The sequence below is a fragment of the Ovis aries genome, chromosome 2, assembly GCF_016772045.2.
Source record: "Ovis aries strain OAR_USU_Benz2616 breed Rambouillet chromosome 2, ARS-UI_Ramb_v3.0, whole genome shotgun sequence".
Taxonomy (NCBI): Eukaryota; Metazoa; Chordata; class Mammalia; order Artiodactyla; family Bovidae; genus Ovis; species Ovis aries.
The window spans coordinates 87348659-87374447 of NC_056055.1; the positions used below are offsets into that span (position 1 = coordinate 87348659).

Genomic DNA, 25789 nt, shown 5'->3' on the forward strand with positions numbered 1-25789 from the left:
GCTGTTTCCTCCTAGCCTTTTCCAGGGTCCCTTCCTTTGAATAGTGACTGCTGCTACTGCTGCTAAGTTGCTTCAGTCATGTCCAACTCTGTGCGACCCCATAGACGGCAGCCCACCAGGCTCCCCCGTCCCTGGGATTCTCCAGGGAAGAACACTGGAGTGAGTTGCCATTTCCTTCTCCAAGGCATGAAAGTGAAAAGTGAAGGTGAAGTCACTCAGTCGTGTCCGACTCTTTGCGACCCCATGGACTGCAGCCTACCAGGCTCCTCCGTCCATGGGATTTTCCAGGCAAGAGTACTGGAGTGGGGTGCCATTGCCTTCTCCGTGAATAGTGACTACTTCCTCCTAAAGGGTATACAATGACACAGGCCACTGAGATGGGGAAGGGGATGATCAGGATTCTGTTCAGCCTGGAACTGCATGGAGAATATTGAGGCCACGGCTTACTCAGGGGTCCCAACAACTTCCTTGAGTGCTGGAGTTTATGAAATCCAAGGATCATGCCTCATCTTGGTCACTGGTGATTGCAGGAAAAATGTGGGAGGAATTAGGACTGAGGCCTTTGGGCTGGTCTTGCCAAGGCCCTTCGCTTTCCATGGCCTTAGTCCCTTCATTTAAAATTTGAGGGAGATTGTAGCAAATCATCTCTGATCGACCCTCTTCATTCCTTGATAGAAGGTCACAGAAGGTTAAAACCCTTATGTTGATGCAGAGTGGGGAGAGCCTTGAGCATATTACTTCAAAATTTGTCCTACAAGTTATTTTGCGAGTGGTTCACAGACAGAGGTTCATTGATCACATGAGTTTGGGATATGCTCGCTTAAAGTTAAACGTATGTATTTACTGCTGGACTTTACTTCTATTTTTTAATATAGTATTTGATTTTTTCTTTTTTAATAAAATTAATGAAAAGGCTATAAAACAATTCAAATAATACCTGAATCTATAAAGTAAAAATGCAGATATCTTTCATGCCCCTAATTCTATTCCCCAGAGGCTGTCAGTCTTAATAATTCAGGATATACCCATTTGGAATTTTTATATATTTTACTGTATTATATATGTCACATATGCACATAAGATTTGTGTTCTTTTAATGCAATGTTATGTTTACAAATTTGACTTAATTTCTATTCAACAACATGTCTAGGAGACATTCCAGAATAGTATGTAGAGGTTGATATCACCTTTTTAAACCACTGATTACTGGTCTTGAATGTATTTAACTAACCCTCAAGGGAAATTACTTTGGTTTTTCCATTTTCAACTCCTATACACATTCCAACATGTATAGCATGCAGTGTTTTCCAAGTACTTCTTTGATCAATGAATAATTTTTTGGTCTAATAATCTCAAGGACATCAATAATTCTTAAAATACTACTTTTGCCTTTTAATTTTTACCTTAATGGGCATTAGGAGTCTAATGGCTTTACGATGAAGAAGAGTCAACAGAATTTTGCTAAAGAAAGAAACATGGCAGCCAGTTGCTAAAGATGAAAAGTTGTAGGCCTAGGACAGAAGAGAGCAAATTCTGGGTCATGAGCCACCAGGCCATTGGTGGGAACGGGGGACAACATTAAGAAGGAAAGCATAGGGATTTACCTGTGCTTAAGGGATGTGCTTCCACTGGTTAAGACTTCTCTTTCCAATGCAGGGTGTGTGGGTTCAATCCCTGGTTGGGGAGCTAAGATCCCAGAAGCCTTGTGGCCAACAAAACAAAGCATAAAACAGAAGCACTGTTGTAACAAATTCAATAAAGACTTTAAAAAAAATGGTCCACATTAAAAAGAAGGGAAAAAAACCACATGGGGGTCATGAGCAAACAGTATTACAGTTTTTGCCACTATCAAGATATTTTTTCCAGATCTAGCCTTAACAGAACTTTCTAATGCAAGTTAATGGCATGCAGTAGGGAAAAATAAGAGATTTCCGTTTCTGATCCTTGACATCATAATTTTTCCATTTTGCTTAGCTAGCCAGTAAGAAATATGGCTGGAGCTTAGTGTTTTATGCAGTTTTCCAAGTGCTGTTTGAGAAAATAAAATGGTTGCATCTGTACAGAACACACAGGAGGCACAGAACTGCCACTGGGACCGCTCTGCTGTGGCTGTTGGTGACCTCTTTTGTGTTGGATTTCATTGCTTGTCATCATTCCTGTGTCTGGTAGCGGTTCAGAAATGCTCATTTATTTTTAAACAGAGAAGCGCTGAAATGCTCGGTGTTATAGTTCAGTTAGTCTGTTTTTGCTTAGTACCCAAATCCATCTTTCTGAAAGAGTCTACAAACTTCAGCCGGCTATTGGTCTGAAGGACTTTGCAGATATATTCAAGTACACTCCGAATAGCCTGAGCCACCAAGAAAGTGACTGAAGTCTGTTATGTCTTGGCTTTTAAATATGCCAAAGCTTGACTTGAAAAAAGCTGGCTGTCAGGAAGAATCACTAACAATTCAGATACTACTGCATTTCATCAGGTGCATAACTTACTAGGTAAAAGAAATTCACCTCATTCTTAGAAGCACATGTCAACTTCTTAAGCAATCATTTACAGGATGTCCCTCAGTGTATTAAAACTTCCTGGTTCTTCCTGATTCCTACTTCTTCCTTTATTCCACATACGTTCCCATGCTTACTCTGAACCAGACCCCATGTTAGACATGAAGGATGGAAGAAAAAGAGGCTCATTCCCTGTAAAGGCAACTCAAAGTCTAGTTTGGAAACCAGAGAAGTAAATGCAGGGTGTAAATGCTAAGTAAAAGGAAGGCATATTTCTTTATCTCATAGGTATTAATCTATCTGTCATGTACCAGAGACGCACCTACTTGCTGAGAATATTGTGGTGAATGGAATGCAAATCTGTGTTCTCTTGCACTTCATGTGCATTTAGGTATCTGCTCAAATGGCACACGTCGGAAAGATCTTCCCTGCTCATTCTGTCTAGAAGAGCACTCCTTATCATTCTCTGACCCTTTAACTCTATTTTACTCACAGAATTTTATCATCCTCTGACATATGGCATATGGATGTGTTAATTTCCTGTCCATAATGGGAGGAATTTTCTTTACTGCTGTGTCCCCAGTGCTGGAAAGAGTATCTGGCACTAAACAGGTACTAAATAAACAGTGAGAGAATTAATGAATGAGTGTGAAGCAAGACTGTAAACACCGAAAAGGACACAAGAAAAATATCAGCTGGTGATGAGTGCTAGGCAGGAAATGAAACAGGGCTTTGAGAAAGAATGATCTGGTGACCTCAGTAGGTGAGTTACTCTGAAGAGGTGACCTGAAAGCTGAGAGCTGAATGATAACCAGGGTCCAGCAATAGTACATCAGAAGGAAGAACCTTCCTGAGCAAGGGAGAAGCCATGCAAAACTCCCAAAGGGAAGATAGTTTATTGTGTTGAAAGAACTCAAAAAGAAGGTCATTTGGCTGGAGTGTGGCAGGCTGAAGGTAGAGGTGATATGGGATGCCATGGGGACAACCAGAGACCCGGATGAGAAGTTGGGGTTTTGATCTGAGCACCACAGGGAGATTTTAGAGGCTATTAATCAGGAAAGCAAATGATATGATTTCCATTTTTATTGACCCACACTGGCTACTTTGCGGTGAGTAGATTATAGACAAGCATGAGCAGAAGCTGGGGAGCTATCAGGGGGCCCTTTGCGGTTGTCCCTTCAACTCCCCAAGTATCTCTCTCGGCCATTTGGTAGTGATAGGTGCCAGAAAATGAGATCATAAGTAAGGAAATGTGCCTGCTCTCCAGAAACTGAGATATACTGGAGGGCTACTAGAGAATACTACACTCCAGTGGTTTGAAAACATTAATATTATCACTCTCAAGTAGCTAATTTATAACCTGGAAATATTTCACATATAGAAGGCTATCTTAGGTCCCCCACCAAGGTTGTTAATTATGCGTTTTTAAAATCCTTACCTGATATTTCCACTCCGTTCACGATGGAGTTCTCTTCTATTTGCCCACCTTGTATTCTGAAGCCACATGTAACATAGAACATACACTCTTGTGTAAAGCCTCCTCCCCCACAAAAAGCTTATTTCTAGTTTGTTCAAAAAGAAGAAAGTTGTCTCACAAAACATGCCTTATCTAATCTGAGCTCTCAACAACATTCTACACGGGCTGAAACCTTCTTTCTAAAAACTCTCTCTTACTACTTTAGAAACCACATGCACTTGGCTTGCTTCCTACTTCTCTGGTTATTCTATCTCAGCATCTTTGGGATCCTTCCTTCTCTACTCGCCTGTTAGCTACCCACTTAGGATTCTCGCTCTTTATACACTAGTGATCCCGTGGCTCCAGGACGCCTCTATATGCTGATTCTCCTGTATCTAGCGCAGAGTACATCTTTCTTCTGATTCAGATGTAAAATTGTCTGCTAGGAGAAGGAAATGGCAACCCACTCCAGTGTTCTTGCCTGGAGAGTCCCAGGGACAGGGGAGCCTGGTAGGCTGTCATCTATGGGATCACACAGAGTCAGACATGACTGAAGTGACTTAGCAGCAGCAGCAGCAGCAGCAGCAGCAACAGCAGCAGCAGACATCTTAACCCAGATACCCCACAAAAGGTCAACTCAGTATCTCTAAGGGCTTCCCAGGTGGTGCTAGCAGAAAAGAACCTACCTGCCAATGCAGGATGTGGATTTGATCCCAGGGATGGGAAGATCCCCTGGAGGAGAGCATGGCAACCCACTCCAGTATTCTTGCCTGGAGAATCCCATAGACAGAGGAGCCTGGCGGGCTATAGCCCATGGGGTCACAAAGAGTCGGACACAGACTGAAGTGACTGGACACACATGCACAATATCTCTAAAACTAAACTCCTCAGTCTTTATCTCAGTAAAGAATACCTGCAGCCATCCAGCTTTCCAAGCCAAAATACAGGTATGCCTCAGAGATAGTACAGGTTCAGCTCCAGATCACAATAAAGCTAATCAATAATTTTTTGTTTCCCAGAATATATAAAATTTATGTTTACACTGTAGAGTGCAATAGCATTATGTCATAAAAGCCAATCTATATTCGTTAATCTAAAAATATTTTCTTGCTATCACCTGAGCCTTCACAGAGTCACAGTAGTAACATCAAAGATCACAGATCACCATAACAAATATCATAATAATGAAAAACTTTGAAATATTGTGAGAACTACCAAAATATGACACAGAGATGTGAAGTGAGCAAATGCTATTAGAAAAATAGTACCAATACAGCCTGGATATTAGGGGAGTTTGGTAGAGAACGGATACACGTCTATGTCTGGCTGAGTCTCTTTGCTGTTCACCTGAAACTATAACAACATTCTTAATCTAACTATTGTTGTTCAGTACTAAGTTGTGTCTGACTCTGAAACTCCATGGACTGCAACACACCAGTCTTCCCTGTCCGTCACTGTCTCCTGGAGTTTGTTCAAACTTACGTTCACTAAGTCAGTGATGTCATCCAACTATCTCCTCTGTCATCCCCGTCTCCTCCTGCCCTCATTCTTGCCCAGCATTAGGGTCTTTTCCAATGAGGCGACTCTTTATATCAGATGGCCAATGTATTGCAGCTTCAGCATTAGTCCTTCCAATGAATATTCAGGGTTGATTTCCTTTAGGATTGACTGGTTTGATCTCCTTGCTGTCCAAGGAACTCTCAAGAGTCTTCAAAAAGCATCAAACTCTTCAGAAAGTTCAAAAGCGTCCATTCTTTGACTATACTGATCTTTGTTGGCAAAGTACTATCTCTGCTTTGTAATACGTTGTCTAGGTTTGTCATAGCCTTTCTTCCAAGGAGCAAGTATCTTTTAATTTCATGGATGTAGTCACTGTCTGCAGTGATTTTGGTGCCCCAAAAATAAAATCTGCCCCTGTTTCCATTGTTTCCCCATCTATTTGCCATGAAGTGATAGGACTGGATGCCATGGTCTTCATTTTTTGAATGTTGAGCTTTAAGCCAGACTTTTCACTCTCTTCCTTTACATTCATCAAGAGGCTTTTAGTTCCTCTTCACTTTCTGCCATTAGGGTGGTGTCATCTGCATATCTGAGGTTACTGATATTTCTCTTGACAGTCTTGATTCTAGCTTATGATTCATCCACCCTGGCATTTCACATGATGTACTCTGCATATAAGTTCAATAAGCAGGGTGACGATATATAAGCTTGACATACTCCTTTCCCTATTTTGAACCAGTCTGTTGTTCCATGTCCGGTTCTAACTGTCACTTCTTGACCTGCATACAGGTTTCTCAGGAGGTAGGTAAGGTAGTCTGGTACTCCCATCGCTTTAAGAATTTTCCATAGTTTGTTGTGATCCACACAGTCAAAGGCTTTTGTGTAGTCAATGAAGTAGAAGCAGTTGTTTTTCTGGTGATCCAGTGGATGTTGGCAATTTTTAAAATTAATTTATTTTTTAATTGAAGGATAATTACTTTACAGAATTTTGCTGTTTTCTGTTAAACCTCAATATGAATCAGCCATAAGTATACATATATCCCCTCCCTTTTGAACCTCACTCCCATCTCCCACCCCATCCCATGCCTCTGGATGTTGACAGTTTGATCTCTGGTTCCTCTGCTTTTTCTAAATCCAGCTTATACATCTGGAAGTTCTCAGTTCACATACTGTTGAAGCCTAGCTTGAAGGATTTTGAGCATTATCTTGCTAGCGTGTGAAATGAGGGCAATTATATGGTAATTTGAACATTGCCCTTTCTTTGGTATTGGAATGAACACTGACCTCTTCCAGTCCTATAGCCACTGCTGAGTATTCCAAATTTGATGGCCTGTTGAGTATAGCACTTTCACAGCATCATCTTTTAGGATTTGAAATAGCTCAGCTGGAACTCCATCACCTCCCCTTGGTTTGTTCATAGTAATGCTTCCTAAGGCCCACTTGACTTTATACAACAGGATGTCTGACTCTAGGGGAGTGACCACTCCATCGTGGTTATCTGGTTCATGAAGATCTTTTTTGTATAGTTCTTTGTATTCTTGCCACCTCATCTTAATCTCTTCTGCTTCTGTTAGGTCCTTGCTATTTCTGTCCTTTATTGTGCTCATCTTTGCATGAAATGTTCCCTTGGTGTGTCTCATTTTCTTGAAAAGATGTCTAGTCTTTCCCATTCTATTTTTTCCTCTATTTCTTTGCATTGTTCACTTAAGAAGGCTTTCTTATCTCTCCTTGCTGTTCTTTGCAACTCTGCATTCAGTTGTGTATATCTTTCCCTTACTGCTTTCCCTTTTGTTTCTCTTCTTTTCTCAGCTATTTGTAAGGCCTCCCCAGACCACCATTTTGCCTTCTTGCATTTCTTTCTCTTCAGAATGTTTTGGTCATCGCCTCCTGTACAGTGTTACAAACCTCCATCCCTAGTTCTTCAGGCCCTCTGTCTACAGATCTAGTCCCTTGAATCTATTTTTACTTCCATTGTATATCCCAAAACAACATAAAAAGTTTTTTAAATGTTCAATAGAAGCCATCGGATACTAAGAAAAAGAAAACAAACAAGGAAAAATAGCACCAATAGGCTTGTTCCATGCAGAGTTGCCACAAACCTTCAATTTATTTAAAAAAAAAAAATAGTGTCTCTGAAGCACAAGAAAGTGAAGTGCAATAAAATGAGGGCTGCCTGTATTTCTAGACTGTTCTAGTTCTTCAGTGGCGCTTTCACTCTCCACTGGTCTCCGTTCTCGCTGCCTGTCCTTGGCTTACGTGTCAGCTCTCAATGATGGCTGCAGCCTCCTAACTCTATATTTGCCTTCTCAAGACCAGGGATTGGAAAATTCCAGCCAGTGGCTTTACATTTTCTAAAGGGCTTATTAAGAATGGCTTTTAAAGGATTAGTAAAGGAGTCGTTGAAATTGAGCCCAGAGCTGTTTAATTAACTTGCTTAAGATCCCTCACTTAATAAGTGGTGGAGCTGGGGTTTGAACCCAGGTAACTTAAAGGGTTATGAAAGGAATGGCTTTTGTATTTTTAAAGGATTATTAAAGACAAATAAAAAGTGGAATATACAACAGAGACCATAGGTGGCCCTGAAGGCCTAAAGTATTTGCTGCTGCTGCTGCTAAGTCACTTCAGTCATGACTGACTCTGTGTGACCCCATAGATGTCCCTTTATAGTAAACGGATTCTCACTTCTGCCCTAGACCATTGACATGCTACTGCCAGAGCATCTTTCTAGCAAAGTCATCCGTGATGCTCCCAGGCTTAAAATTTTTCCCTTGGCCTGCCAGCATTTGAGGATGATTTCCAAATGCCCTAGCATGATATACAGTGTCCTTTATCATCTAAAGTCTGCCTACCTTTCTTGCTTCATTTCTTACCAGACCCCTCACTTCACCCCACTGAGCTCTGCCCTTCCACGATACCCAGTTACTTGCTGTTTATGAGTTTGCCTAGGCACTTCCAGCCACTACAAGTGAGTAAGAGCAGAGAGTCAATATCTTGTAGTGCCTTAATTGCCCATCGCATCCAGGACAATGGGGAAATCCTGCTCATCATGGGCATCATTGCTAACAGTTATGAGCACTTGCTTTGAGCTACAAGATGTTCTCAGTGCTTTATAGATGTCCATTTATTTTATTGTTGTTTAGCTGCTAAGTTGTGTCTAACTCTTTGCAACCCTATAGACTATAGCCCCCCCCCCCCCCCGGCTCCTCTGTCCATGGGATCACCCAGGCAAGAATACTGGAGTGGATAACCATTTCCTTCTCCAGGGGATCTTCCCAACCTAGGGATTGAACCCACATCTCTTGCATTGGCAGGTGGATTCCTTACCACTGAGCTGCCAGGGAACCCCCCCCCACCCCTGCCCTTTATTCCTAGAATAACCCTTTCAGGTTACTATTCCAGTTTTACAAATATTAAAATTGAAGCACAGAGATTGTTAGATTCAGTCTGGCCCCAGGGATCTTGTTTCTTTGTATTGATTTTAACCTTGGATGCTGGGAGGGATTGGGGGCAGGAGGAGAAGGGACGACCAAGGATGAGATGGCTGGATGGCATTACGGACTCGATGGACGTGAGTCTGAGTGAACTCCGGGAGATGGTGATGGACAGGGAGGCCTGGCGTGCTGCGATTCATGGGGTCGCAAAGAGTCGGACACGACTGAGCGACTGAACTGAACTGAACTGAATACATGGGCCTGTTTTAGAAAGAAGCCAGTGGGGTCAGCTGAACTTAGCATAATCCAGCATTCTATCCTCTAGCCAGCTGGCTTGCAATTTGTGAGGCTTTTGTTTTTATTGTGGCATGTCTGTTTCAGGGAAAGACTTTTCTTCTCTCAGTCTCTCCCCCTTTGCATATACACACCCAGCTGTAAATGTGCACAGTGCTCGGCACATAATAGGCACTCAGTAAACACTGTTGTCGTCACATCTGTGTTTGTATCTCTAATCATGTATGTTTACAGCACTGACAGCCGGTGCATGTATGTGTTTAGATACCTCGACCACAAACGAGATGAAGCTGAACCGTTTCTTGCTTTTCAGTCATTCTGATAAATGCTGAACACCACCTGGGCCTTTCTATTCTGCACCACATTTTGAGCTGAGATTCAGGCAAAAGCTGAATTTGCGTTTGGAGATGAGGCATGCTGGCTGAAAAATCTTGTAACTCCACCCCACAGCTAATACCGGGAGGCTCATGTCATTATGGACAAATATATGTCCGGTATTCCTCCATCTGAATCCTACTCCAGAAACAATACCTATAAGGATGTTCAGATTCTCCCAAATTTCCACAGGGAGCTGGGTTACCAAACTGGAAAGAGAGGCTGCATGAGGATCAATCTTTTCCTCTGAGAAAGATCTACATACTGCTGATAGTCCCACACTGGCAAGGAAGCCCCCACTTCCTACCCAACACCTTTGGTCTAAGAGTGAGCCTATAGTCACATACTCCTCATAGCTCAGCTGATAGACGTCTTAAAGCATTTAAACAAGACTTTCCTAAAGGTCATGTGACTTTTCAGAGGAATGCAAATGAACACAAAGACAGATATGAAACTAGAGACTTAGGAGAAAATATTATTTCTTCTTCAGTTCAGTCGCTCGGTCATGTCCAACTCTTTGCGACACCATGGACTGCAGTGTGCGAGGCTTCCCTGTCCATCACCAACTCCTGGAGCCTGCTCAAACTCATGTCCATCGAGTCGGTGATGCCATCCAGCCATCTCATCCTCTGTTGTCCCCTTCTCCTCTCCTTCTTAGGGATGGAGAAACAGCTCACAGGTGCCATTCCGTCTATATGGAGCCCTAGGAAACAGGCTAATGCCAAAGAGTTTCTGCCTTTTGATCCCTAAGCCAGTCCCTGCTTTCTTTCTGTTGTGGTCCTGGGTGCACCCACCTCACTCCACCCATCCCTTTGGTCAGGAGGAGCAAGCTAATGGTACAGCAGTTAACCCTGAGGACAGCCCACAATGGTAGCGAACAGGAAGGCTAGAATCATAGCATCTTATTTCTGCCACTTAATAACCACAGGAGTCTTAACAGCTCTGAACCCTTGTTTTCTCATTAGTTAAAATGATCATAACCACCCTGCAGAAAAGTGAAGAAGTAAAGAAGAGAAATATTATCTGTAGTATGCCTGGCACACAGTGGATACACATTTGATAGTATAATCATTGTTCCTTAGAGGTGAGGCCAGTGTACCACACACCGTCTTCCAGGATGTCACAAAATCAGGGGCATTACTCTTATTTTGAGGAACCCCTGGGCGGTTGTTGGAAGACTAGCACTAGAAAGGTGTCTAGGAAAACACAGTGTGATGGAGAATTGTCAGCCTATATCCAGACAACAGGAGAGTGTGCTTATACTCTACGGACAGTTTTTTCTGATGTTTTTGATCTGGTAGGATAGAGAAATATGTATGCTCTAAATGTTTATACTTCCCAGAAAGCTCTGGACAGTGTTCCAAAGTGGTGTTGAATAGAAGATGAATTAAGGAGTATTTGGAAGGCTTTAGCTCGGGCAACACAGAGTATCCACAGATGGAAACTTCTTCGAATGGAAGAGAGAATCAGATGGAAAATGCCTTCGGGGTCAATTTCAGAACCACGCTTGTGAATAATGCTATATGTAAAAGTCATAAGCACATGAAATGCAGTTTCTAAGTTTGTAGATAATATAAAAACTGGAGGCTGGGCAGATAGTGAGGGAAGAAGAAACCAGTTTCAATTTGGTTTGGCTTGTTTCCTTTATAGAACCAAAGGAAATGGAGATGACAAATGTTTTTCCCAGTTGAAAAGTAAAAGAAAAGCAAGTCAGAAAAAAGAGCCATCTCAGTAAATAGATAAAGCTTAGCCAAAAAAAAAAAAAAAAAAAGAAGATCAGTGCAAGGTCACAGAAGTGACCGGCATGAATCAGAGAACATTAGAGGACACAAGACAATTAGTGACAACCAGTCACTGTCCACTCTCTGAAAAGCTGGAGAGTCTCAAAAGATCCCCCTAACAGTTAATTTATTTTTCCTAGACAAGTGGTCCTAGCAAACAGCATTTTTGAAAAAGTGGTTAACGTTTTAGTATAAATGAGGAAGACACCAAAACAAACCAGAAGTGAAAGTGCTTCTGTGTTCTAGGTTGGGGTCAGCAAACTTTTCTTGCAAAGGGCCAAACAGCAAACATTTCAGCTTTGCAGGCTATCCCATCTGTCTCAAGTATTCAGTTCTGCCAGTGGAGCATAAAAGCAGCCATAGATTCTTAATCTGCTGTGGCTGAGGGCCAATAAAACTTTATTTACAAAAGCAGGTGACAGCTGGCTACAGTTTGATGATCTCAATTCAAGGTAAATAGGAAATCCAGTCAGTCGTTTCATGCAGAGGTCTGCAGTTTGAAATGAATTACCTGGCAGGAAGATAGAACTACTCATATTAGCAAGTTGAAGACTTTATGAATTTCTGAAGAGAAGGAAGCTGAAGGGTTTGGCAGAAAGTATTAGGACAGAGTTAAGAATGTGTGGTCAGTTGACCTTTCCCATTCCAAAAATATTTTCTATACTTCCACCTGGAGCAGTCATGGAGCTTCCAGCATTAAGTTAAGTACCTTTTAGTTGGCAATTAAAAGCAGCCAAGGTTAAAAAAAAAGTTGCCCTTGCCAGATGGTGATACAAAACTCTTCATGAACCTCAAGTCTGTTCCCCAAAATGTCTGTACAAAATAAAACTCTCCCTTGCAAGTGTCTGGGCTACTATAATTTTTGGTTTCAAAACAACATTTTTGCAGAAGATGTCGTCTCACAATATTCTTTCTGTCCTCCAGCTTCAAGCTAGTTAAAATCTAGAAAATTCTTGTTAGCAATTGTCCATTTCCCTGAGTAACGACAAACCTTGGCACAAATTACCCCCCAACAAAAATGAGGCCAAACCGCATGCCTTCCAGCTATTTAAAATCCAAAATATTCCTATTAGTGATTGTCTATGTCCCTGAGAAACATTGGCATATATTACACTCAACCAAAAATAAAGCCAAACCACATGCCTTCTTACTAGGCCCCAGTGGATGTTTGAATAGAGTCCGTTTTTTTTTAAGGTCAAAGGTCATTCCCCATTCCCAATTCCCTGCACCAACTGAGCAAATTACTTCTCAAAGCTTTTGTTTCATCTCTAAAATATGATAATGTCAGACCAGTAACATGAATGAAATTGTATGAAGCTTGTACACTTGTCTACCAAATACCTGCTCCCACTCTCCCTTTGTGGTAGATTTGATTATCTTAATCTTAGGAATCCCTAAGCAGAAAAAAAGTCTGCATTTCAGGGTAAGGCAAAAACCTCGACACCTCCTCCTTGGGGTTGTGAGCTGATATTCTTTGCACAATATTCTTTAACTGCTTCTAAGCTCACTTTTTCCCAATTCTTATTCTTTTACTCTTGGTTGTTTTTTTTTTTGGTTTGGTTTGTTTTTTTTTTGTTTTTTTTTTTTTTTTGCAATTGCAGAATTCTGGCATTTTTAAAAGGGTTCTAAAATATCAGTATCTGGTTAATAGTGTTAAAACAGTTATGGAAATGACTAGTTGTCTTTATTCTGAGATTCCTGAGTCAAGAATAGAACTGAGGCTGTTGCCAACCCAGTGTGCGACGTGGCCTCAGTCCTGTGCTTGTCTTTCCCACCCGCAGGGCTTCCACCAAGATACACCCACTGTGGCCCATGCCCTGCTCTCCCACACAGCATACCCCTCACCTCTTCCCCCGTGGCCCTGATTTATGTTTTTTTTTTCTTGAAAACTGTTCATTTATCAGTCGTTTACCCATGTCAAGGCAGCTCATCACAACATCCAGATTACATAGGTTCAGATATGAAGAGTGAATGATGATGGCAACAGTAATGTTGATGTTCAGTCGCTTAGTTGCGTCTGACTCTGACTTCATGGACTGTAGCACATCAAGCCCCTCTGTCTTCTGCTGTCCTCTGGAGTTTGCTCAGATTCATGTCCACTGAGTCAGTGACGCTACCTCGTCTGTCTCATCCCCTGTCACTCCCTTCTCCTTTGGCCTTCAATCTTTCCCAGCATCAGGGTCTTTTCCAATGAGTCAGCACTTCACATCAGGTGGTCAGTTTCCTAATGAATAGTTAGGGTTGATTTCCTTTAGGATTGACTGGTTTTATCTTCTTGCTGTCCAAGGGACTCTGAAGATGCTTCTGTAGCACCACAATGCAAAAACATCAATTGCTTGGCATTTAGCCTTCTTTATGGTCCCATTCTAACATCCGTATGACTACTAGAAAAACCATAGCTTTGACTCTTTGGATCTCTGTCAGCAAAGTGATGTGTCTACCTTTTAGTACACTAGGTTTGTCATAGCTTTCATTCCAAGGGGCAAGCGTCTTTTAATTTTGTGGTTGTGGTCACTATCCTCAGTGATTTTGGAGCCCAGGAAAATAAAGTCTGTCAGATTTTATTTTCTTGGTGATATCAAAAACAACCACTAAATATTAATAATAACCTGCACTTCCCTAGTATTTACTACTTGTCACATACTTTTCTGTGTTTTTGAAATACCTGAACTCAACATAGAATATTCACAACACCCCTCAGTTGGTGCAGTAATGCTCCTCATTCTGTGTGTGAGAAAACTTTGCCACTCAGAAGTAAATTACTTGTGCTAGGTTACAGAGATACTGAGTGGGACAGCTGGAGGCTGGGGCCCAGTCCCTGTGGCTCTGGAGTCTGTACTCTTATCCACTGTGCTATATTGTCAAAATTATAATTTTCAGCTCCACTGCTTGGAAGGCCACTAAACAAGTGTTTTGGCTTCCCTGGTGGCTCAGATAGTAAAGAATCCACCTGCCATGAGGGAGACCTGGGTTCGATCCCTGGGTGGGAAGATCCCCTGGAGGAGGGCATGGCACTCCAGTATTCTTGCCTGGAGAATCCCCATGGACAGAGGAGCCTGGCAGGCTACAGTCCACAGGGTTGCAAAGAGTCAGACATGGCTGAGCGACTCAACACAGCACAAACGTGTCTATTAAGTACCCACTCATTGTGTGTGCATGCTCAGTCCTGTTAGACTCTTTGTGAACCCATGGACTGTAGCATGCCAGGCTCTTCTGTCCGTTGAATTTTCTAGGCAAGAATACTAGAGTAGGTTGCCATTTCCTACTCCAGGCAATCTTCTCGACCAGGGATCAAATCCAGGTCTCTTGCATCTCCTGCATTGCCAGGCAGATTCTTTACCAGCTGGGAATCCCCATTTATTTAGCATGTCAGCACTACACTGAATACTGAAGTGACAACTATAAAAAGGAGTCCTTGAAGTATTTTTTTTAATTGGAGGATGATTGCTTTATGGTATTGTGTTGGTTTCTACCATATATCAACATGAATCAGCCATAGGTATATGTACGTCCCCTTCCTCTTGAAGCTCCCTCCCACTTCCCATCCCATCATACCCCTCTAGGTTGCCACAGAACACCAGATTAGAGCTCCCTACGTCATACAGTACATTTCTGCTGGCTGTCTAATTTTACATATGCTAATGTGTGTGTTTAGATGCTGCTCTCTCCATTCGTCCCATCCTCTCCATGTCACCCTGTGTCCACAAGTCCATTCTTTATGTCTGCCTCTCCGTTGCTGCCCTGCAGATAGGTTTATCAATATCATCTTTCTAGATTTCATATATATGTGTTCATATATGATATTTTTCTTTCACTTTCTGACCTACTTCATTCTGTATAATAGGTTCTAGGTCCATCCACCTCAGTAGAACTGAGTCAAATGCATTCGTTTTTATGGCTGAATAATATTCCAATGTGTATATGGACCACAACTTTTGAGGTATCTGTTTACAATCTAACTGAAGGGATGAGATGTGGTAGAGTGAAAGGACTTCACAGTACAAGGTAAAACAAGTCTGTAATGTCAAGAAAAGAAGGGATTCTTGTGGACTGTGGAAATGCAGAAGGTTGAACTAGAACTTGTTCTTTAGAGATGGGGAGAATTTGAAAGAATCAGCAGGAGGAGGAAGAAAATGAACACTGCTCAAAACTAATGACAAGGAGAGTCAACGAGGCCATATTGAATGGAAAGATAAGTTTGTGCTAGAATGTGGGACAGATAAGTTTGAAAAGATGAAGAAGACACCATTCTAAAGAGAAAGGATGCACCTACAATTTCCAGGTTCTAGTTGAGAAAATGGGTTTAAGAATCATCTGTTAGGATGAGAGTCTTGAAATGGTACGTCATGGTCAGTGTAGCAGATGAGTATTTCTGTGTCTAGAGCTTGAAATTTTTCCTCTGACAACTGGAAATTCCAAGGAGGAATTTCAAAATGGAAATGTAGATTACCCCTACCTGTCCCATTAAAAATTACTAATTTATTAGATGTATCTGATGCTTAAACTGATGCCTTTTTACTTAGAAAATAGTGAGAAACTACTTCTTAGAAATAATTCTTCAGAAATTGTAAGCTCACTCCTTTATTTGATCCTCACAAGATCTCTCTGAGGTATTCTGCTCAGTATGCAGAAGGAACATAGAGGCTCACAGAGCTGAAACACTTGCCTAAGACCACCATCTGAGTCCCTGTCTCTTAACTGTAGTTGGAAATCCTTTCCCCCCACTGCAGTTTCACATGGTTGGTTGTTGATATGACTTTGAGAAGTGGGCAGTTACATACAGTGGTATCCCCACTGAGCCAAGGATTTTGAAGGCATCATGACACCACCCCATGTACAAGATTTCTAGACCTCTCCTCAAGACACCCAGAGAAACCTCCTTGCAAATGCAGAGGAGAGAACTCCACCTCAAGCAGCATGTGCTTGGTAGGACTGACCCAGGAGCACTTTGTCCGTAACATACTCATTTGGACAATGAAGCCTTGTGTAACTGAAACAATTATTTGTACTCTCTCAGGTGGTCTTTAATTTGTAGAATGCTTGAGAAGGCAGGCTGTCACCTTTACAAGTAAAGGTCACCCAAAAAAGCAAAACTGCTCTTTCATTTCCTAGCTAAAAATAATGGGCAAAGAAATTAAGCAATAAGTTTTAGCCCAATAAACCAAAAGGGAATGTAGGTGTGGAAGGAAAGCAATGAGTAGTAATATACCTAATATGACTATAGGACCATTTGCTGTATAGGTCTTAATTATGCCCTATTCCGTGTCCCCTCGTCTCTAATTCCATAAATTCCCAAACAACCCCAGAGAAATCTTTCTGGTTTTGTTTGGAAAGCCGCACTATGTTTCTGAGCCTGCACATTCTAAAACAGGTCTGTCAAACCTGAAACCTAAATACAGGCTGACAGAAATCAGCTACCAACAAATTAAGTTAAATTAATAGAGTAGATGCCTGAAATACAAAGAAAATGTTTTTTTCCCCAGGAGTCTCACTCTCTCTAGATGCCAGACTAAATAAATTAAAGTAAATCTCAATCTCCAGCAAGCCCTTTTCTTTGCCTTGTCACATTTCCTAGAGAGTCCTGCATGGGAGCCCTCTCCAGAAGTATTGCTCCCCCTAGTGGCAGCCTGCAAACTCCCATCTACCAATTTTATGGGCATATTAAAGATGTGATTGAAAAAAAGTACTGGACCAAGAAATCCTATTTCAAATCCTGATTTTGATGCCAAATAACTATGTACTTCCTTGAGCTAATGAGTTCAGTTTTATGACTACAAGCAATTTCTAAGTATATGCACTAAACAAGAAATTCAGATTCATCCCGTGTAGATTTTGTCTTAAGACAACATTTAAGACTGTTTTATGATGTTAAATACTTTAGTTTCTATATCTTTGTATGCAGTCTGTGGAATAGAAGACTGTATATTCAGATCTAAATTCTCTTTTTTTTCCCATCTTAGTTCAGACCCTTACAGCTTTGTACCCAATGTGATGGATCTCCCCATTTCTCTTCACCAACTTTGTGTGAGTTCTTTTCCAGGCTCATACAGTCAGGAAGTATCATGGCTCACTCAGTAGCCTGGAGGAACTGATACAGTAAGCTTACCTCCACTTAAAAGGAGTTAGTTGGGTCAGGCCCAATGTGAGAGTGGAGTTTACACTCTGCATGAGATCAGGCAGGTATAGTAGTTCTATGGGAAAAAAACAGAATGACCTGACTATAGAAGCTAATAAATTACCTGGGGGGTGGGGCGGTGGGAAATTGGCCAGTATCATGAACCCCTCTCACTTCCTTCCTCACAATCTTTTCATCCCCTGTCATTCCTCAGTTATAATTATGTATCACAGTGTGAAGCATTACCAATGGAAGGGTCACGGGATAGACCGAGAGGAGGTCTGCAGCTTCCTTATATACCTCATTCTAACAGTTCCTTCTGCTGGATAGGAAAACATGCTTCAACTGGGTTTTAGAAATTGATATGCTGAAATGTAGAAAAATAAAGGGATATGCCAATGGTAGCTACATAAATCTTAGAAACAAAATCAAATTCAGAAGACCTACCTTCTAATCTCCTCTTCTAAATATTCTCTTCAAGAACCCCTTCTGATAGAACACTGATAGAGAAGCAACTATCCCAACAGACTTGGAAATTTAGCAAATCTTCATCCCTGCCTTTTGAGGATGGTAAAACTGAATAATGATCCACTGAGTTCCGGAGATAGCAGAGGACGGAGGAGAGTGGCGTGCTGCAGTCCATGGGATTGCAAAGAGTTGGACATGACATAGCAACTGAGCAACAATAGCAAGTCCAGTCATCTTAAGTGATCAGTTTGTCAAGCCCGCTTTGATTATTCCTGTTTGGAAATTGGTTTGGAGGCATCCATATTCCTGAGAGATCATAAAATTTTAAATCATCAAGTCAGCATTTCATTTTTTTAATCTAAAACAGCCTGAATACGTGAAAAGATTTAGCAATAATACCATGCTGCATCTATTAAGATTCCTACTAAAAAAAAAAAAAAGATATTATCCAAATATTGTATGGCTTAGCAAAGATAAGCAAACTATACAATCATCTTTCTCTTATTATCTCTTTGAAATACACTAACCAATTAGAATGTAATTGATAATTTTGAGAGAAAACACCTAACTTGGGTGGATGAGTGAATGAATGAGTGGATGAGTCCAGTCACAGTGTCTCATAGCCTCTCTGTCATCCCTCACAAAGTTTCAGCTCTCCTTCCATGCCACGGAAGCCAGACTGTTCCTGTAATAGCGGTGATGGTCTAAAATGGCACTGTATAAAACACAATCATCCAGAAATTTCCCTTTAGCTAAGGTATTTCAGTTTCCTTCGTCATTGTTACCAGAACTGCCCATACATAGTGAGATTGGATTGATGCAAGGATTGATGCAAGCCCTGATTTTCCTCTCTCCTGCCTTTTCCTCCAACAGGAGGTAAGAAAAAGCAGTGCAGTAGTTCCAAGGTCGAGAACAGATTTGAGAAGGCCTGATTCATTGCCAGACTAGTCACCCACCTCAGAATAATTAAGAGCTGACTAGAGGTGACTCCAAACTGCACATACCAATAGAGTCTAGAGAGGCCCCAGCAGAGACATAGTGAAGAAAAAGAGCCTGTGGTGGGAGACTGCTGGTGGGACAGGAGATCTGAATCCTAGTCTTAATTTTATCATTAAATATTGTTTTGTGCCTTACCTGAAAAGCAACCCCTTACCTGCTTGACTCCCATGGATGGATGCCAAACTACGAGGGGAACATATGTTGGAAGCTCTTGGAAGCTTTGGAAATTACTAAGGAGGTGGAAAGAATCACAAAGATGGAAGTGATGGACTCCAGGAACCGCAAAGCCACCGCTAACTCATTTCCATGCTGTTGAATGATGTATTGACTTAAGGCCCGGTCAGGTCCAGCACTGGATCCCTAAAGTTCCCATCCAGTCCTCCCCCAACTCTTCTTGATTTCCTACCTCCACATACACACTGTAGTTATCATCAGCCTCACCATAACATCAGCTTAAAGTCATCATTAGTCATCATCTGCTTAACTACCATAAAAGGTACTTCTTAGAAATGGCATCCATCTAGGAAAAAAAAAGAAATAGCCTGAGATAGGTGTGGATTTTGAAGCTCATAGTTTGTACTCACCATTTGATTCTCATACTCCCTTTCAGGTAAAGCAAAGTGTCTGAACTCCATGATGATTATTCTAGAATTATCTCTACCATGACCCTGATGGGCAGGCTTTGCCTTCATTCTTCTGACATCTTCTCTACAGAGGGCCCTCTGCCAAGAATTGTGGGAAATGAAACAATAAATAAGATCTAATTTTTGTGCCCAGTAATATTTACAGACTAATGAAGACAATAGAATTGAGACATAGCTACACATACAGCTTCCTTCAGCATCCTCTTGTCAGCAACCGATTTCTGACTTCCTCTCTCCCCCTCCAAGCCTTAACAGATGCCTTTCTCCATATCTGGAAGCTCTGCCTGCTTTCCACCATCCAGAGCATTAATAACTCTTCGTTTATAACTTTGCCTTTTCCTGAAGCCTTCCCCGAATCCATCTGCACCATTCATTCTAACGTCTCCTCTCACCCCCAGTGTATGTGTTATGCGTATTCAGTGTCCATAGGCTGTCTGCTCCAACAATTAGCATTTAGCCCAAGCAGTCAACAAACTGCATTAGCAATCCCAAACCGCCTTATTTGGGCTCGCTTCCAGAATCACACTCAACAAAGTGGCAAGAGAGGCTGGTTTCCTGTGTGTCATTGTGGCTAGTTTGTGCCTGTTGTTAAACAGGGTTCTGTTTAATATCCCCTGGGGTTCCTTCCAGCTTTACCCATGTCCATTGCCAAAAAGGAGTCAACTGACCTGACCAGGTCTACATTTGTTTTCTGTTGCTCCAGGATTCTTCTGCAGCCAGATGATTCCTTACAGATCCTGGCACCTGTGGAAGCTGATGTGGGTTTCTACACTTGTAATGCCTCAAATGCCTTGGGATATGATTCTGTCTCCATTGCCATCACGTTAGCAGGTAATGTGAAAACCCCTGTTCAATTCGGAAACTGCTGAGTAGGTGCCCAGAGTGTGCTAAGTGGGGTCAGGGAGACAGACATAAATGAGATCCATTCCCTGCCTTTGGAAGTTTGTGACCTATAATTGTAATTAAATGAAGATAGCATGTAATATGAGATAGAATGAATGAAGTAAGTTTTGATAACCAAAGAGGGTGCAGTTTCATTCTACCTGAGAAGTCTTAGACTTGGGGTAGAATTTTGATAACAGAGATGCAGGGACGAGAATGAGCATAGATATAAACAAGGAAGTAGTCTATGGGGGAACATGACTCATGACCTAAGGTCATCAAATGATCTTTTCGCTTCTCCTCCTACCTATTACAAAGGAAACTTTAAGACCCTTGGGTAGTTGGAATTCTGTGATTGTGGGCTAAAGCACAAGTGTTCTTCTCTCCAACTGTTTATTTCAACCTTTTGCTCTAATGCACCTGCCAGTACTTCACCTTTATCCATAGAGCTTAGGCAAACCATTCTATACATGGCCACATCAGAAAATCACAATTCAGAGTGCAGTGTCTTCCACAGTTGCAATTTGGTATATATTTTTTATTTAAATTTTTTTTATTTTATATTGAGATATAGCCAATTAACAGTGTTGTAATAGTTTCAGGTGAATAGCAAAGGGACTCAGCCATGCATTTGCACATATGCATTCTCCCTAGAACTCCCCTCCCATCCAGGCTGCCACGTAACATTGAGCAGAGTTCCCTGTGCTATACAGTAGGTCCTTGTTGGTTATCCATTTTAAACATAGCAGTGTGTATATGTTGATCCCAAATTCCCTTACTGTCCATTCTCCCATCTTTCCCCCTGGTAAGGTTGTGGTCTTATAGTAAGACACTTTCATAAAACCTTCCTTGCATAGGACGGATCCTTGCCTTTAAAACTAAGAGAGCTTAGGACCAGCTGAACTCTGAACCAGGGCCCACAGTTCTTAGCGACCAGGCAAGCTGAGGTCACGCAGCCTCTCAGCTGGTGGCTGGGAGAAGGGAACTGAGGTCTCCTAACCCCCAGATCATGGTCCCCTTGTCTCCCCACTGATGCTTTCAACCTGGGCTCCCCTTCCTCAGGTCTGGGCCGTGCAGCCTTTGTGGCGGTGTGTTGCATGTGTTTGTATTTATTCTTTTCGATTGCCGCTCCCATGAGATGATTCATTCGTTGCTAGAAAAGCCGACATCACCCCACACTGACCTCATCCATCCACGCCAGGATTATGTTGTCACACGTTTTCCAGTCACACATGCTACTCCCTTGCATATCTGTTTAGCAACAGTATTTCTAGCCCCATGACCTAAGGCTGGTCTGGGAAGGGACCTTGAGCAGGACGCTCTGCAGAGAGGATGAAAGTCCACAGACAGTAAGGCCAGCTGAGGGGCCCTGAGGTGGATTACAGACTATTATTAATGCCTTTTTTTTGAATAGAATGTTTGCTTTGTTCCTAATGTATTCCAGTCATAATCTTTATGCCCCTCTTTGTACAGAGTCCAGATGCTTGGCACCCATCTGGTTAATTCTCTTCTGCCTTACCCGCCCCGCCAGCGCAGTCTGCCTTGGCCAGGGCAGTGCGGACAGCCTTCCAACTGCTGGCAAATAGTGGCTCTTACAGGATTAACTCTCTTGTTTATATTTATCCAGATACGGTTCAGCTCTGTCACAGACTAAATACCCTTTGTTCACCTGAATTTAATATGATTCATGGAAACCTGTCTGGAATTAAGCAAGGCAATTGTAACATCAGGCTTGTCTTCAGCTCTTTGAAGAGGAGCTATTGGAGGCTGCCAAAATGTTCAAAGCCAGGAAAGAGAGAGAGCAGCCAAAGAGGCACCGGGGAAGAAGGAGGGAAGGAGCTGAGCGATGAAGTAGTTCACGGACACCACACCCAGAGCTTAGGGAGCTGTGTCTTTGTCTTCAGTGGTGGGGTCTGTTCAGGTCTGCTGGCAAGTCTGTCAGACAATCCCTCTGAAAGTTAAGGATCAAAATGGAGATGTTGCTTCAAGACTGTATTTGTATCTTTACCTGGGATTATCACCTAGCCCGACGTCAATGTCTACTCCTACAGTTTTAAAGTGACTCACCAGCTACTGTTCTGAGCACATCCTCTGCCAAGTATTGTCAGTGTGGAGCAGTAAGTTAGACCTGAGTTTTGTGATCTGTGATGCTTACAGACTAGTGAAGGCAATAGATGTATACGTGACCACCTAGAATCAAGAGATAGAGTTTCCTTCAAATGTACCCATTAAGATCCTGCATAGCCATGTGTAAGATACAACCCAAATACCATGCAAGTGGTGGGGCGGGGGGTTGTAAGGGGTGCAGCGGGGGGAGATGTGAGGCATATCTAAAGGATACCGTTCTACTGTTTGTTAGCTGTGTGAACTTGAACAAAGGGTATAAGCTCACTGAGTCTTCCTTGTCATCTGTAAGAGTGAAATTAACCATATGTGACAAGATTGTTATGAGGGTAAATAAGATTGCACATGTGAAAAAGCCCTGAGCCCAAAGCCAGGCACATAGTTCACACCTAATAAATATTTCTCTTTCTTCCTCTAGCTCTTCTAAGATGAAACACATCCTGCAATCAATTCTAAAATATGTAAAACATTAGCCCAACTTTGCATCCATGCATTTTTCACTGTACATCTTTACACCGAAAATTTGCAAGTATTGGGTTGGCCAAAAAGTTCGTTAGGGTTTTTCCAGAACTCAAAGCCAAACGAACTTTCTGGCTTAACCAATACTTCATAAGTGTTAGTCGCTCGGTCGTGTGCAACTCTCTGCAACTCCACGGACTGTAGCCTGCCAGGCTCCTCTGTCCATGGGATTCTCCAGGCAAGAGGACTGGAGTGGGTTGCCATGCCTCCTCCAGGGGATCTTCCTGAGCTAAGTCTTGAACACAGACCTCCTGCATTGCAGGCAGGTTCCTTACCATCTGAGCCAGCAGAGAAGCCCATTAGGAGCTAGTTCAGCTCTGTCTTTGTGCTCATGCTCAGTTCAGTCGTGTCCAACTCTTTGGGACCCCATGGACTATAGAGCCTGCCAATTCACTCGTGATCAGCCCCTCATGGTAAACCTCAGTACCTCTATGCTTTAAAAGACATTGTAGAGTTGTGGATTTTGTGTTTTGTTTTTTACCTCGACTTCAGTATAAATGTAGCCCCCCCGCCAAAAAAAAAGGATTTTCTTTGAGGTTCAAAGCACTCAGGTGTCCCCTTGATACCTGGGTCTTCCTAATGCACCTGAGTTGACCAGATGTGGGGAAATTTGTTCATAGTAATTCACGAGAGCAAGCATAGTGTGGCAGTTAAGCCTGCAGGCTCCAGAGCCTCACAGTCTGGATTTGAACCTGACTCTGTCACGTCCAAGCTAAATATTCCTGAGCAGCTTCTTCGTCCTCTCTGACTCAGTTTCTTTATTTGACTTATGGTGATAATAATAGTGTTTGACTCAGAAGGTTCTTGTGGAGATTAAATGCCTTCATTCATGTAAAATGCTTATAAGTATGCCTGGCATGTAGCAAGCACTCAATACTTGTTCACTCTTATTAATATTATTGTGAAGATAAAGCAAAAGCCAGGTTATTTTTACAGTAGGGGAGATTCCTTTTCAGAGACTGGAATGCTCACAAACCCTTTGTAGAGCACCTCTGTCTAATGTCTCAATGTCAAGGGGAAAGCTGAATTAGCTATCTGAAAAGTGGTTGGAGTGTGCCTGGATTCAGAGCGAGGGAGGTGGCTACACGAGGACTGTTTCACATGGGAGAGGAAGGGAGAGCTGATGAAACCTCCGTGGCCCATCATTAGACCATTCTTGTTCCCCCATCCTCTGAGTTGAGTGTGTTGTCAGTTCTGCTGCTCAGGTTTATGGTAGGTCCATTGGTACTCTCTACAACGTTTGTTTAAATATAGAAACATCATTTAGTTTTAGATATACCAAACCTTCCTACTCTGCCTTATTTAAGCCTGTAAAATATTGTCTTTAGAGCTTCTTTGCTTCTCTAAATTGTCTTTGCTTCTCTCTAAATTCATCAGTATGTGTTGATTTTATCTTTTAAGTCCCAAAGATTTTGAGAGTACTTTACGAGTACCTCTCAGGGTGGAGATGCCTATTGTTTCGCTACCTACCTCCCTGGTTCCAGAAACTCACGGCCATGTAGACCCAGTGGCACAAAACTCCTTTCTGTCCTAAACTGGACTCAACTGGATGCTTCGCTGGATGTTCCACTGCTCAGAAAGCAGACGGGAGGGGAGGGTAGCAGCGACTTGGGAGGAGTTTAAGAATGTCACCAAAAGGTCACATACCTAACACGTTGAAGGACAGTTGAGTTTGTGTGCATTTGTAGCCATAGGTAAAGGAGAATTTCTGTTGTGCATAGCAAGGCACGAAGATTGGAGAGCCACCTTGACTAGTGAGATTCTGCATTCAGCCAACATTGCTCAGAAAACTGCCAGATCCGAGCAGCGTAGGCAGCATTTTGAAGGAAAGCAGTAGTTTCCTGGCAAATTGCTTCAGTCTGGACCAGTGGAGGGAGAGCTCTGCTTACCAATGCAGATGAGGCCCATCCAGGTGTAGCCCACTGATGAAGTCATAGCCATAAGGGAAACGTATTTGGTTGTCATTGATTTTATAAGATCACAAAAGAGATACTGTAAGGCCTGCTTGACATCATCAATGGAAAATGAGAAGAAGATGGGGGCTGAGGGATGAGCATATCTTTCATTGAAACGAGAGAACACAGATGAGCTCATCCCAAGTGTTCACAGGAAGAAAGAGACAGTAAATATTTCTCCTTTCCTGGCATGTTTTTCTGCTTTCCTATGAGTTGAATAGCTGACACATATTGTGTCTAATAAAGAGATCACAGAAACCTCACTGGGAAAATAAAAATAAAAGGCAGTTGGGCTGTTTTTTTTTTTTTTTTAATTCTCCTTTCTCAGCCCGCTCCTCGTTATGATTTAGTAGCTGCAATAAAGACAAGCAGTTTTGTAAGCTTTTCATAATGTAAGTCATTTCAAATTGGCATTTCTGAATTCTTCATCCAGCAACTCTGTTCACCAGGGGAGGATTCTGCTGCATAGAGAGTTAGGCTCAGAGAGGAGTTTGTCACCGTGGTGACAGCCCAATGAAAGATTTGCCCCAGTGCACCAAATCAGAGGGAAAAGCACAGAAGTTTACCTGTGTTCCTAGTGATGCTGTGAACATCAGGGTAATGGCCATTGACTCATTCAAGCTGCCATCAAGGGGCCTCATTATCTGTTACAATACTGAGTAACCAAGATTCTTAAGTTTTCCTCAGTATGTATAGATGTGTAGCATGCTCACTGAGGAAGCCTAGCTTTCGTAGAATTCAAATGAAAGG

At 42.1% G+C, this 25789-nt stretch overlaps 1 protein-coding gene across 4 annotated transcripts in view; it reads left to right on the plus strand.

Moving 5' to 3' along the window:
* The window catches only part of ADAMTSL1 (ADAMTS like 1), a 1118714-nt gene that overhangs the window by 966407 nt on the left and 126518 nt on the right, over nt 1–25789 (plus strand). For all 4 annotated transcript variants that reach the window (XM_042244881.1, XM_042244882.1, XM_004004390.5 and 1 more), the window contains one exon: nt 20263–20390. In XM_042244881.1, the coding sequence (XP_042100815.1) occupies nt 20263–20390 (128 nt within the window). The remainder of the gene's footprint in view (nt 1–20262; nt 20391–25789) is intronic.